Raw genomic sequence first — 14,655 nt, forward strand, 5'->3', positions numbered from 1 at the left:
AGCATGAATATTAAGTGAATTATTGTCATTATACTGTTTTGGCGGCCATCTTGAAAATGACAACTTTCCGGTGCTCTGATGCTCCTAGATTTTTAATATATTATTCCTGATGAAATATAGGCTACTAGAAAAAAACTTTGGAAAACCTTTTGTAGCAATTTTTTGGGGTCAAACCATATAATTACCTGACTGTAGGATAAGTGAACAAAATTATCGTTTTTGGAACTATTATACAGTATCGTACCGGCAGGCTATTATATAATATTTTGTTAATGTCACTTTGTTTAAAGTCAAATATAGATGTTATTGAGTACCTACTTGCTGATTAATTGTGACAATGATAATATCATATTTTAAAGAAGCCATAGTATGACGATACTTCGAAAAAATATTCAAATTTTGTTTATCCGCCAATTTGAGAAAAAAAAATGGCGGATTTTCAAAAAAGGCGGATAACTTTTTTTCACCAAAAGATTTTCACGGGGATTTTTTTTTGGTCAATGTACATAATCAACAGAAACAATGTGCAAAGTTTCAGCTTTACACCAATTAAGTCAAGGTTCGGCCCTTTTTTTCGCTTCAACGACTTGACTATATCTAGACAGCCAACATCCATCCAAGCCTGAATAATTCTTTAAAATATTTTGAAAACAAGTAGCCTACCGCCCTACACAATTAAATAGGTTAGGAAATATTATTCGTTCGTCTGTGTCATTTGGGTTATAATGACCGTGTCGCAGTTATTTTATCATTCTACCGTACTTAATTTTCTGTTAGTAACATAATCGGCATGTTACTCTTTCGTTCCGTATGCTTCAATCTCGTTCAAAACCACCACTTGTCGCTGCCAATATTATGGTATTATTATCTTTTTGTAAAGGGCAGCTTTATTTGACAGTCAACAGACAGCAACCTTAAGCCAAAAATAAGGACCGCATAAAGCAACAACACACCGACTTCAACATCATTCGTCATAGCACACTAGGGAACTGTGTTCCGAAAGCAAGTGTATATCGCTATTAACACAGCAAACTCGCAGCATCACGCTAAAACAGGTCATTAATGCCAGGGATGGAGGAACCACGTGGGCCTGGGCCCACCTACTTTATTTTCTGGGTGGGCCTGGCCCACACACTTTTGAAAGCCAAATACTTTAGAAAAGGTAGAGAAAGATTTGACCAAGATAGCCTGCAGTTTTTTGTGATATAGAGAAAGTAATTTTAACTGCAGCAAGGGTAGAGGATGCAGCAACTTTGTCTCGAAAAGGCACTTAAACCAGGCTAGATGGGGATATTGATGTTAATTGTTTCGAAAACGAACTAAAGCTGTTAAAATAGATAAAACATTTACATATTTCTATCAAAACTAATACAGTTTTACCTGAAAATCCGTGTGTTTAATGCTACTGCAAAAAGGTTTTTTTCTTGCCATAGACTGGTGAAAAATTACTTAAAAAGCAGATTAACCCAAGAGCACTTGAACCATAGGATGAACAGTTGAACACATTTACAAAAACTTGATCGATCAGGTTGATCTCATCTCAATTTGCCAAGAATTTATTGCTTTCAATGATCGTATTATTAACTTTTTAGAAAAAAATTTCAAGTGTAATACAGTTACAGTCACCTATATAGTGACAGTTGAAGGAACCTTGTTGTTGTTTGATACCAGTAGGCCTATTATTATATTTGTATATTGGTGGTGCAGCTGTTGTGTATGCACATAATACTGCAGGCTCTTACTCCCGGATAACTTTGCTAACTTTTAAATATGTGTATATACCAGTACCAGTACTTCTGGTATTGAAACTTTGTGGTAAATAGCTGTGCATTGTTGATGCCAGTATTATATTTGCATATTGGTGCTGCGCCTGTTACATATGCGCACAGCCTACTGTATAATGCTGCAGATTATTTATTCCAGGTGGTATTACAACTGTGTGTGTATTGTTTTTTTTTATTTGTGTGTTCATCGCCATATTTTGTACAACACTATAAAGCATAGAAAAATAAAACAGTAACTTTAGCGGGTTTAACATACTGTACTATATTACACACAAAAAATAGATTATAATATAATTAAAATGAACTCAAACGTTTTCGACACGTACGTGTGTCCTCATCAAGAATTAAATTTGCAATATACATAAAATGAAAAATCGGAAGATAAATTTGACTTTGCACTGTAACGACACTCTGGACTGAAAAGCACAAACTGAACAAATAATACGAGAATGATTACGAGTAAATAATGCGATGGGAAACAGATCACATGAGGTGTAGACTACATGCATTGGACAAACAATTAGAACACACACAAAAGGAACGATGAGCCACAGGCGAATAACTGCCGGTTGAGAGATGGATTGTTACGTTTGATTCTTAAGGCTTGCATGATCTTAGTCTGAAAATCAGATCTGCTTCGAGAGATGATTTTAAATTGGCCGATCGAGACATTGTCAAGGTGCACGTTTCACAGGAGGCAATATGCTGTTTAATTGCACTTTTAGTTGTTAGGTTTGGGTTTAAGTGCTCCCCGGCCCTTGTCAACAAATGTCTGGTTGACATACCAATGTATGTGTTGATTCCTGATGAGGACACACGTACGTGTCGAAAATGTTTGAGTTTATTTTAATTGTTATATTTTTTGTGTGTAATAAAGTATGTTAAACCCGCTAAGGTTTCTATGTTTTATTTCTCTATGGTTCAACATAGCAAACTCTCAACCAAAGCTTTATCACTATAAGGCAATTTAACAATTTGATAATTGTTTTGGCCAAATTGAGCCCAAAAATGGAAACTTTTTGCTTGTTGGTACGAAAGGCAATCACGAAAATTCAATGTATAAATGATATAAAGTATTTGGAATGCAGCAATGCTAAGAGGGGTCTGGGGGGCGAAGCCCCCCAGCAGTTGGATTGGCTTTGACTGCTGCGCCTTTGGGCCCACCTACTTTTAAAATGGTTCCTCCATTCCTGGTTAATACCTACATTGTGAAGAAGCCAATAATGATTCGTCTTTATTTACCACTACAGCTCAGTAGTATTGAATAAATATTTTGAAATAATGACCGAAATTTTGATTGTAAGGAGTGCACCAGGAAGCACAACCTTTGTGGCCTGCCCGTGAAGGGTAGGATCTATTTCACAGGCTAAATAGTAAATACAGTACATATAATATTTCAACGCACTATTTTTGAACCTTTCTAGGCAAGTAATCTGTCCGTTTCCAATTACTGTCCAACACCAGAAAGGGAAAAGGAAGGACTCTCTGATCAGGTCGGCATGCCGATTAAACCGGTTCCGGTACGCTTAACTATGACCACCTCGACAACGGAATACCACCGAATTAAAACTGGCACACTCCAAAAGTCCAAAAAATGATATATTCAATAATATCGAACGTAAAAAACAGAGTATACTGCAACACTTGTTTAAATTTCCTAGTTGAATCGCGGTACTCAAAAAAAAGAACAGTTAGTTTGCATTCAGTCAGCGAATGCTGATTCAATTACAACATATGATAAGATTCAAATGGTTTACAGGCAAATTGTTCGTAAGCAATTGTTCAAAAAGCAATTGTTCGTAAGCAATTGTTCGTAAAAGTTGGACTGAAGGAGGAAGATGCAAGGGACAGGGTGAAATGGAGAAAAGGGATTAAAACAATTGCTGCGTGGAAACAATCGGCCACCCCCACTAGTGGGGAACAAACCGACGATGGATTATGATGATGATGAATTCTTCGTAAAGCATTTCTTCGTATACATCAAATTTTAACTGCATGCACGAAAAAATGCTTTAGGAAGAATTATTTTACGAAGAATTAATTTTACGAACAATTGTTTTACGAACAATTGCTTACGAACAATTACTTTACGAACAATTGCTTACGAACAATTTGTCGGACACCGATTCAAATACATCCATACGTTCTTTCACGAATGGCAGCCTATGTCGAAAATATAGTTATTAGTTATACACAGGCCTATTGCATAGGCTTGTCAACAAACGGTTCGCGGAGGTTTAAATTTCCAATAAGTTCACACAAAGCGGTTGCATCCCAGCACAGACTAGCTCACAATCAACATTAAAATGTGGGCAAATGTACCACGGGAATGTGGAAATCGAAATCGTCGGGGAAAAGGGTTTTAGCTTGAGGATACATCAGCTTATAAGTCAGGCTAATGGCCGCTTCTGCCACGCCAGCAATTTCGCTGATTTCTGTAACAGAAATATAGCAAAAACCAGATTGAATGAGGCTATTCACCAAAAATATAGCAATTGGAAACAGTTCAACGACTAAGTAGGCCAAAAATTCGATATTTATCGAAAGCATGTGACACCGTGGAAGCGTTTTTGGAAAGTCACTAAAACTGGCGCGCTTAAAGGTGGATGTAAAGATTGACCCCCTTGCCTTCCCATCCACGTAAACTAATTTTTTTACCACTGGAAATTAGCTTGAATACGACAAAAATCACACATTTGTCATTTTACGCTGAAATAATTGTTTCCTCATAAAAGAGCCTTACCTTTTTGAGATCGCTTTTCATTTGATGCTTGTGAAGCCATGTAAATAGCAGCAGCGGCGACAGAGATGGGGCTCTTCCCGGAGACCAAGTCAGCATCCTCCGCTTCGCGGGCAATGTAAGTGGCGGCACGTTGCACGTAATTCGGCAGGGTTAGATTCGAGCAAAAACGCGACTGAAAACGTATGAAGTTTTGTTAAATGCTACTCTCGGTGATGAGGAAACACTGGAATAAAACTGGACTGCTGCCCATGAAATGGTCTATCAAGCAAGAAACTACACGTTCAGTAAAGTCTGTAATCAGAACAATATTCACATGATCGTTTGTCATTTAGAAACACTGAAAGATTTGTCTACACTAATCAGCTAAATATCTAATCAACATTGGGGATAATATATGTTACAATCATTGTGCAAAGCCTCGCGACGGGCTACTTTGTATCTTGACCGAACGTGCTGTTTTGATTGTAAAATTCTTGTGCGATGTGTTATTATCGGTTATTGACCTGAAGTAACCTTTGATTGCGATTCTTTGTTATGTAACGTACTTCCAGATCATTCTGTAACATGCAAATCTGGAATATTCTTTTGTTTTTGCCAGACGTAGTTTGTAATAACGTCATAAGGATGTTTACCAGTAGATCTTGGATTGCAAAATCTTTATTATGTGACGTATTTCTAGATCATTCTACCCTACGTGCAAATCTGGAAGCGTTTTTAACTTGCTTGTTTACGTGTAGTGCAACTTAACAGAACAATGAGTTCTTATGATGTAACATTGGTATGCATATTATGCATACCAATGTTACATCAATGTTATTATTAATTTTAATTCAATGTTATTGTTATTTACCAATGTTATTGGGTTGGTATGCAGGAAAAACAGAAAACTGATCAAAGATGTGAAAGCGATACCATGCGAACTTCAGCATAGGTTGGTGGTTATCGATTTGGACAAGAAAGGTCAAGAAACCTGTAAATAAAAAAAGGGTGATCAAAAGAAAAGTTTGGAAGTTAGAAGATGCCGACACAAGAGAAAGGTTTAAAAGGAGAGTTGAAAGTCTTGTTCACAACGATGTGACTGATGTATGGGGATCCTTCAAGAATGGAGTTCTGCAAGCTTGCGATGAAGTTTGTGGGAAAACAAAAGGCAGGATGGATCGAGGAGATACGTGGTGGTGGAATGAAGAGGTGAGGGAAGCAATTGGGGAGAAAAAAGTCGCATACAAGGCTTGGTGCAGAAATAGATCAGAAGAAACTAAGCTCAAGTACAAGCAATTGAAAAATCGGGCAAAGAAAATAGTTGCAAAAGCTATGAAGAAAGAAGCTGAGCAGGAATTGACCAAATTAAAAAACAGTCCTAACGAAGTATATAAGTTTATGAAGGTTATGAAGCGGGATGGGAAAAATGTAGATGGTGGACGATGTATTAGAGCAGTGGTTCTCAACCTTTTTGTTTTGGCGGACCCCTTTTGGTACCTTCGAAGCGGTCGCGGACCCCCAAAAAAAATTTATTTGAAATTTTGGTATATCGCTTTTCCTATAATTATAATGGAATCAAATGTTTTATGAGTTTCGAAACGACACACTTTAAAGAATTTGGTGAACTCGCGACACACTTATGACTTATATTGATGACATTAGAGAAATTATGTTATGAGCTTTATGTTGGCACATCAAAAATCAGTAGGCTATATAATCTATAATTATGTTGATTTGATGTTTTTCTATAAATTTTATCAAAAACCAATAGAATTTTGCGACCGTTACAAACAATTTCTTCCTTTTTTCGTTTCTAATCAATATTAATTCGTTATAATCTTTGTCATCGCAAAACTGTGAGTGGTGATAGACTGCTGACCAACGTTTGTATTTCTAAGTTAAGCATTGACCAATAGACTACTGTCTCAAAAAAATTAAGTTGAACATGGCCTTATTAAAAAATTAATTCATTTATGATATTTTTTTAGTTAGAAACCAAACCTTTGAACTTTCAAAGGACATCGCACCGGTTCGTTGGGAAGTACAGTTTGAAAATCACGGTAGCCTAATACACAAATAAAGCACAACCAACCAATTTTTACATTTCGTAATTTATCAATCATGCTGCAAACTCGCAAGCTTTCACGGACCCCCTGAAATCGCTTCACGGACCCCAAGGGGTCCGCGGACCCCCAGTTGAGAACCACTGTATTAGAGGAAGGGATGGAAAACTTGGTTTCAGTGAGAAAGATCGTGGAAGAATTTGGAAAGAACATAGGGAGATGATAATGAACGAGGAAAACGATTGGGATCAAAATGTTGAAGCCGACGTGGTAGCAGGTCCATTAAAGAGAGTTACTCAAGAGGAGGTGACGCAAGCAATGAAGAAAATGAAATCGGGGAAGGCTCCTGGACCATTCTGAAGTCACTGTGGAAATGATACGCGCAAGTGGAGAGACAGGATTGAAAGCAATGCAGGAAATCAGTCAACGTGTGTTAGATGGAAAAGGAATGCCAAATGAATGGAAGATGAGTGTGGTGATACCCATCTTCAAGGGAAAAAGTGATGTAATGGATTGTGGGTCATATAGGGGAATAAAACTGTTGGAGCATGCAATGAAGGTAGTGGAAAGGGTGCTGGAGAATAGAATAAGATCTGTGGTGAAGCTGGACGAGATGCAGTGTGGATTTATGCCTGGGAAGGGAACGACAGATGCTATTTTTATTTTGAGAAGGTTGCAAGAGGAATATCGAGACAAGGGTAAGAACTTGTACATGTGTTTCGTGGACATGGAAAAGGCGTTTGATAGAGTTCCAAGAAGAGTGATGGCATGGGCAATGAGAAAAAAAGACATGCCAGAAGCTCTCGTGCAAGCCGTAATGGGTCTTTACGACGGTGCAAGGACGAGAGTTCGCGTTGGATCTGCCCTCTCAGACGAGTTTTCGGTGAAGGTGGGTGTACACCAGGGTTCTGTCCTCTCTCTTCTAATCTTTGCCATTGTGATTGATGTAATTACCGAATGTGTAAGAGAAGATTCATTAATGGAAATACTGTACGCCGATGATTTGGTTTTATTGAGTGACACAATGGAAGGTCTGAGAGGGAAATTTGAGAAGTGGAAGGAATCGTTTGAATGTAAAGGTATGCGTGTGAACATCAAAAAGACAAAGGTCGTAATAAGCGGAACGGAAGGGGAAATCACAATGAGTAAAATTGACCCATGTGGCGTCTGCGGAAGAAGAGTGATGGCAAATTCTGTTACATGCACGAAATGCAAGAAATGGGTGCATGGAAGATGTGCAAAGATGAAGAGAGTGACATGCAGATCTGGAGATGGTTTTGAATGTGAAAGATGCAAGAAGATTGAGGAAGGAATGATTGGTCCTGTTGAAAAGCTGAATGACGAAGTTGAATCAGTAAATGCCTTTTGCTATCTAGGAGATAGATTGAATGCCAGTGGTGGTTGTGAAGCGGCAGTGACTGTAAGAGTAAGGTTTGGTTGGGTGAAATTTAGAGAGTGTCGAGAGTTGTTATGTGGTAGAAGATTTCCGTTGAAAATGAGAGGAAGAATTTATACTAGTTGTGTGAGATCTGCAATGCTGTACGGAAGTGAGACATGGTGCTTACGGGAAAACGAATTGGCGATTTTAAGAAGAACTGAGAGAGCGATGCTGAGAGCAATGTGTGGTGTAAAGCTGATGGACAAAAGGAATACCGAAGAACTTCTGAGCTCGCTTGGGTTGAATGAGAGTGTTGATAAGTTGGCGAAAGCGAATGGAGTGAGGTGGTATGGGCATGTTTTGAGAAGGGATGAAGATAATGTTTTGAGAAGAGCGCTGGAGTTGCGAGTGGAGGGTCGTAGAAAACAAGGAAGACCAAAGAAAACGTGGAAAAAGCAAGTTGAGGAAGAAAGTAGCAAGGTGGGCTTGACAAGAGAGGACGCGCTAGACAGATCGATGTGGAGGCAGGGTGTGAAGACGATTGGGGCACTTGGAGGTGAATCCGACCACCCTCGGTAACGGGGACATCACCGGATTAAAACTGGACTACTACTACTAACATTATGTAACCTTCTCGAAGTTACTAGACCGAACTACCTGCTATAAATAGGGGTCTGCTACTATTCGGCTAGTCCGATTGGGCTAGTCCGATTCGGCTACAGCCCGATTCGGCTAGTCCGATTTGGCTAGTCCGATTGGGCTAGTTCCCTATTTGGCTACAGTCTTTATCAGTTAGTTCCCTATTCGGAAATTTTTTGAAAATCCAACGATAATCCTTCTGTAATCCGACAAAATCCTTCTGTAAATCCAACGACGCCTTCTGTTTATTTAGAGAATTTTGTATTTTATTCCACAATAGGCTATCGTTTCTTTAGCATTCTTGCATTTTATCCAGTGTTTACCTTTGAGTGCCTTCCCAGACGGCAAAATCTGTCATTTTTACATTGATTCAACGTCTGCAGACGTTAAATCAATGTAAAAATGGCGAATTTTACTGTCTGGGTGAGCCATGTGATAAATTAAAGCCTTTGGTTGCGTCACAATGAATCGCGTGTAATTACCACCCCTTGACGGAGGAGCAAGACTACGCGCGCCGGTATTTAAAAGAGAAAAACTGAGAAAAAAGTGGGAAGCGAGGTAAAGTTGTTTACCATAGAAATGCTTGTCACAAAGCAATAACAAATTCTGGAAAACCTTTTCGAATGCGCTGATTAATGATTTTAATTGGGAAAGAAAGCCAGAAGTAGACATTTTTTTATTCAGGTTAAAGTGAAACCACTCTACGTTGGACTAAAGTTCAAAGTAACTATCAAGTTGCCTTGCAAAGCGGAAGATCAAAGTTCGCAAAACCGGTTGTAAAGTTGATTTTGCCCAAAAATTAGGTCGTTGAAATCAATGCATAATTACTCGTAACTTTCACGTGATATAGGCCCAATTTTTTTTGTAGTCAGAGTGTAAAGATGGAGGTTTGATATTATCGAATTGAATCGCCGGTTAATACTTACCGCCGGTTAATTCTCTAAATTGATGGACCGTGCATTATCGTAAAAACTGTCCGTCCGCGCATTTGCCACTTTGACTATATATGATAATGTATGACTTTGTTTTAGAGCATCAAATTTATGCTATCTCCGTAATTAATAACTCGTATGTAAGTTTTTACATGTATTTTGAACATAGGCGCCTAAGCCGTGGGGGGCTGGCCCCCACGCATATTTCTGCGTGGGGGCAACTTTTTATGCTGTATTGATACATAAAACAATAGATGAACTAGCGATCGGCAGCAGGAAAACATTTTTTGAATGCAAACCGCAACAGCTTCGCAATAAATAATCACTAGAACGAGTAGCGATGCTACAATCCCACACCAGACAACAAAATCTGTCATTTTTACATTGATTTAACGTCTGCAGACGTTGAATCAATGTAAATATGATTGATTTTGCTGCCGGGGACATGGCAAAAATCTACCATTTTGTGTCGATTCAATGTCATCAGATGTTGAATGCACCCAAAAGAAAAACATGATTTGCCACGTAGATGGAGCGTGCGTTTAGCTTTATGAGCTTGCAAACAGACTTGATGTCGCTTTCGAAAGTCGAAACCTCTGCACTGCTGTGAATTGCGCGGTGCCCAGTGAATCGCTCGCTGTGAAAATGAACTTGAAGTCTCGGCCCGAGGTAACCACTAACCAACGCAACAAGGGCTGGTACAAACCGCATTGCGCACACGCCGCATACCGTAATCAACGCAGTAACGGACTCACGCAAACTGAATGGCGCACACACGACCGTTGCCATAAAAACCCGATCAAAGGCGGAATATGTGCATCTTTTGTTTCATCTGCAACGCGAAAACGGGCGTTTTATAGCGAATTGAAAGCAGGTCAGTAATAAGTTGCAATGTTGTAGAGAAAAGGGAGCAATGTCAAGTCAAAAACTTAATTAAACGTCTCCCCGGAACTATTTTTCAAGGGCTATTTTGTGTTTACGGATGTCAGCAACTTTTAAATTTATTCAAGGTGACTGCTGTTGAATTGATGTAAACATGAATGATTTTACTTTTAACAGGTATATTTTCAAGCGTATGATCAAGTTAGTATTTGCATTCCATTTTCAAAACATTGTCATTCCGTTTACAGTGTACCTTTTAGTAAACCTTTTCGTTTTAAAGAGTCGCAGTCTTAGCTTAAAGAGTCGCAGTCCATCAACCGCTAGCTAACGCATGTCATGTGTTTGCTTAACCGAAGTGGTCGAGTTTTGTTTATAATAATTAAGGACTGAAGGAGGAAGATGCAAGGGACAGGGTGAAATGGAGAAAAGGGATTAAAACAATTGCTGCGCGGAAACAATCGGCCACCCCCACTAGTGGGGAACAAACCGACGATGGATTATGATGATGATGATGAATTAACGGTAGGTCGAACGTAGCGATAACTCCGAGTGTGGCAATAAAAGCAATCCTAGTGTGACGGCATAATTACGTCATCCATCTGCGTGACATTTGCTGAATTTACGTTGCTGCTGATGAAACACGCTTTCGCCCCCACGGCCAAAAAAACAGTTAGGCGCTTATGATTTTGAACAATAACACACTCGAACGACTAACAAAACACTTCTGTTTATCTCATTAACCTGTATTGTTAATCATGAAAAATGTTGTTTTGATGTAAAACACATATTTTGAACGAACCCAGACAACAAAAATGACGGATTTTGCCGTCTGGGAAGGCACTCAAAAGTAAACACTGGATAAAATGCAAGAATGCAAAAGAAACGATAGCCTATTGTGGAATAAAATACAAAATTCTCTAAATAAACAGGCGTCGTTGGATTTACAGAAGGATTTTGTCGAATTATCGTTGGATTTTCAAAAAATTGCCGAATAGGAAACTAACTGATAAAGACTGTAGCCAAATAGGGAACTAGCCGAATCGGGCTGTAGCCGTATCGGACTAGCCCAATCGGACTAGCCGAAACAGGCCATTCCGATAAATAGTGGTGTACTTTGCATAAACTATTTTTATGCGTTGATTATGAGAGATTATTATTGTAGTAGTGGCAGTTGGCAATAGACGCAAAGATTATTGTTGATCGAGAGTTGAAGTTATTGAATACGAGTAAAGCAAAGTTGATGCTAATATAATTTCTGATTGAAATTAGAATCGTATGAGAAGCTGCGATTGGATTACGTTAAACTCGATTAATAGTTGTAAGCGTTAAAACCTATTGCTGTTCACTGTTACTATTAGCCTACTTTGATTAGTTGCTGGAAGTGATGAACCATTCGTTAGAGTCCTTCAAGAATTTTCATTATGATTTCACTAGTAGAACTATTCGACATTTGATTGACTGCTTTTCGGTTATAACCCATTAAACTACGTCATTGAACCTTTCCAAGTCTCTTTCCTGGTAAGAGATAGAAAGAAACCATGACAACATATTATATGTAAAAAAACAATCGTGTTTTTGAAATCGGTCTCTCATCCCCAATCAGGACGACTTACATTAGAATTTGTCTATTTCGTCACCTTATTAGAAAAAAGTGACGAATAAGGCAAACAAGTCAAAATTGTAACCACTTCTGTCAGGACCAAAAAATATGACGGATAAGGCGAACTGACGAATTTTACTGTGTAAGATATATGAGGATTAGGCTGCTACAGCATAGTAGATATTCGAATGTTATTGAGTAGTATAAAACTAAAAACTTGAGATAAAATGCGCCAGTTACATCTTAAAATAACTCACCATAAAATCTCCAGGTGTAATTACATCAACATTGGTTTTTAAGTTTTTGACAATCAGCTTGAAAGAGCGACCGATTTTTCTCTTCGAGATTCTTGAAATAGCGGAAATCTAACAAAGGAGACAACAGATATAATTAGCTACAAACTGATCTTTCATCAAGCAAGTGGATGTATAAGAAATAAGAGTGCTTGTGATATTCCATATATTATCCCAACTTTGGGTAAAGTTGGCAAAGATGACTTCTCAATAAACAATCAACCTGCATTGGACCAGCATGGAGGTTTATGGCCGAGCACTCCCATACAATAAGGAAACCCCAACTTCTTTGTTTTCTATTTGTGCGTATGTTCTACTGTAAGTTTTTTTTTCTTCGTTTGAGCTTCTGGGGCTAAGCCGAGGGTCATCTTTTTCTGTCCCAGCTTGACAATGTTTTCAGGACAACAGTAAAAGGCTATGAGAGCAGCAAGTCTCTGGTTTCATCATCCAAGCAATGCAAACCTTCCGATATGTTAGGTGGGGTAAAAATAGTGCAAACGTTAATGATGTGGTCTGCGTTTTCTCTTTAGTACCGCATTTGCAAAAGGACGATGCTACTCTCTACTTGTGCATGGTTGAGCAAAAACCTTTACACCTGTACGAAGACGGTTAAGATGAACTCATGCCTGTTACGGCAGGGATGTGCCAATGGGGCGGGTGTCGGTGATGAAAGAACGGAGTCTGGTGATATTTGACTTTCATTCAGATTTCCATGATGATCCGCCCAATTAGCTGCAGAGATGTTTTGCTTGTCAGCTACGTCAAGCAAAAGCTAAGCTGTTGGCACGAATAAGTATCTTGACAGCAGTAACCAGAGGTGCTCTTTGAAACAGTAGAGTTTAAGTCTAAAGTTGATTTGTCAAAATGTAAAGATTTTGCTTTGGATGCCAAATAGGCTACTTGGATCAATAGCAGTGGGCCATGACCAAGCATAATAAAAACTATGTAACTAGCAATAAATCCTTCATCTTACAGATAGTTTTACTTTTAAAGACATTAATTGAAGTGTGTGGAATACTCTACCAATATGTATGATAATTTACTTATTCTCTACTATACACTACTACAGGGTGCGGACAAAGTCCTTGGACTAAAATTAAATTTTAATTTACTATGTCCTTAAATAGATTTAGTAAGTGTTTGATAGAGCATATTTATTGTATCAAACCTTATCTTTCAGAATGTGTCATCAGTTTATCATAATTTAGCTTTATTTTCAAGTATGAGTGATAAACGTGCAGCTATCATTGAGCTTCATCGAGCAGACAAGACCAATTCAGAGATAATAAAGCTTCCTGAAGCACCGAAATCAACGGTTTATCACACTGTTAGCAGGTTTAAACAACTGAACAGTGCCAAAGGTCGCCCTCGAAGTGGGAGACCACGAACTTCTCGTACCCCATGAGATCCATGAGGAAAATGGCTCGCAAAATGGATGTGAACGAAAAGACGATCAGGAAGATCGTTAAAACCGATCTGGTTGTCCCCCATCAAAACGCAAACTTGCCAACACCTCACAGACCTTCAAAAAGAAAAGAGACTTGCACGAGCTAAAATTCTTCTGAACAAAATGAAGTCAGGTATGGACACGGGAGAGATCATTTTCTCGGATAAAAAAATGTTCAATGTTGAAGCAATGTGTAACCGACAAAATGATTGTATCCTTGCTAAGTGTTCTGCAGACATTCCTGACTCCATGAAAAAAGTTTTCAGGCGCAAGAAACCGTCTTCTGTCATGGTGTGGGCCGCTGTCTCCAAAACCTGGAAATGTCCCCTCAGTTTTGTTTCACAAGGCGCTAAAGTAAACACCAATTCGTACATTAAGACAAGTTTGACTCCTTCCCTTGCAGAGGCTAAGAAACACTTCAAAAGGAAGCCATTCACATTCCAACAAGACGGTGCGCCATCCCACACGTCCAAGAAAACCCAGGAATGGTGTCAGAACCATATTCCTCATTTCTGGAGCAAGAAAGTTTGCCGCCCTCATCACCAGACCTGAATCCAATGGACTTTTGTGTTTGGTCCATATTGGAGGCAGATGCCGGTGCTTCATCCTATGACTCAGTTGAGGCGTCAAAGTGCTCTCTCAAAAAAGCATGGGGCAAAATATCTCAAGAAACCCTACGTAAAGCGGTAGGGAGTTCAGAAGTAGACTTGAGCGTGTTATTCAGGCCAGAGAGGGACATATTGAATAAAACTTTGTACAATTGTTAGTTACTGTCTTGAAGGGTCTGCTACTATTCGGCTAGTCCGATTCGGCAAGTCCAATTCGGCTAGTCCGATTCGGCTAGTTCCCTACTCGGCTATAGTCCTATTCGGCTAGTCCGATTCGGCTACAGTTTTGAATTGTATTTTATTCCAC

At 39.0% G+C, this 14,655-nt stretch overlaps 1 protein-coding gene across 1 annotated transcript in view; it reads right to left on the reverse strand.

Moving 5' to 3' along the window:
- Nucleotides 1–875: 875 nt before the first annotated feature.
- Nucleotides 876–14,655, reverse strand: part of LOC145765491 (transcription initiation factor IIB-like) — a 30,270-nt gene continuing 16,490 nt past the window's right edge. Inside the window, exons 4-6 of the mRNA XM_082577320.1 lie at nucleotides 12,258–12,365; nucleotides 4,528–4,699; nucleotides 876–4,219 (exon numbers count right to left, since the gene is read on the reverse strand). Of these exons, the coding sequence (XP_082433446.1) occupies nucleotides 4,086–4,219; nucleotides 4,528–4,699; nucleotides 12,258–12,365 (414 nt within the window). The 3' untranslated portion in view covers nucleotides 876–4,085. The remainder of the gene's footprint in view (nucleotides 4,220–4,527; nucleotides 4,700–12,257; nucleotides 12,366–14,655) is intronic.

The sequence above is a fragment of the Aplidium turbinatum genome, chromosome 2 (assembly GCF_918807975.1).
Source record: "Aplidium turbinatum chromosome 2, kaAplTurb1.1, whole genome shotgun sequence".
NCBI classification, from domain to species: Eukaryota; Metazoa; Chordata; class Ascidiacea; order Aplousobranchia; family Polyclinidae; genus Aplidium; species Aplidium turbinatum.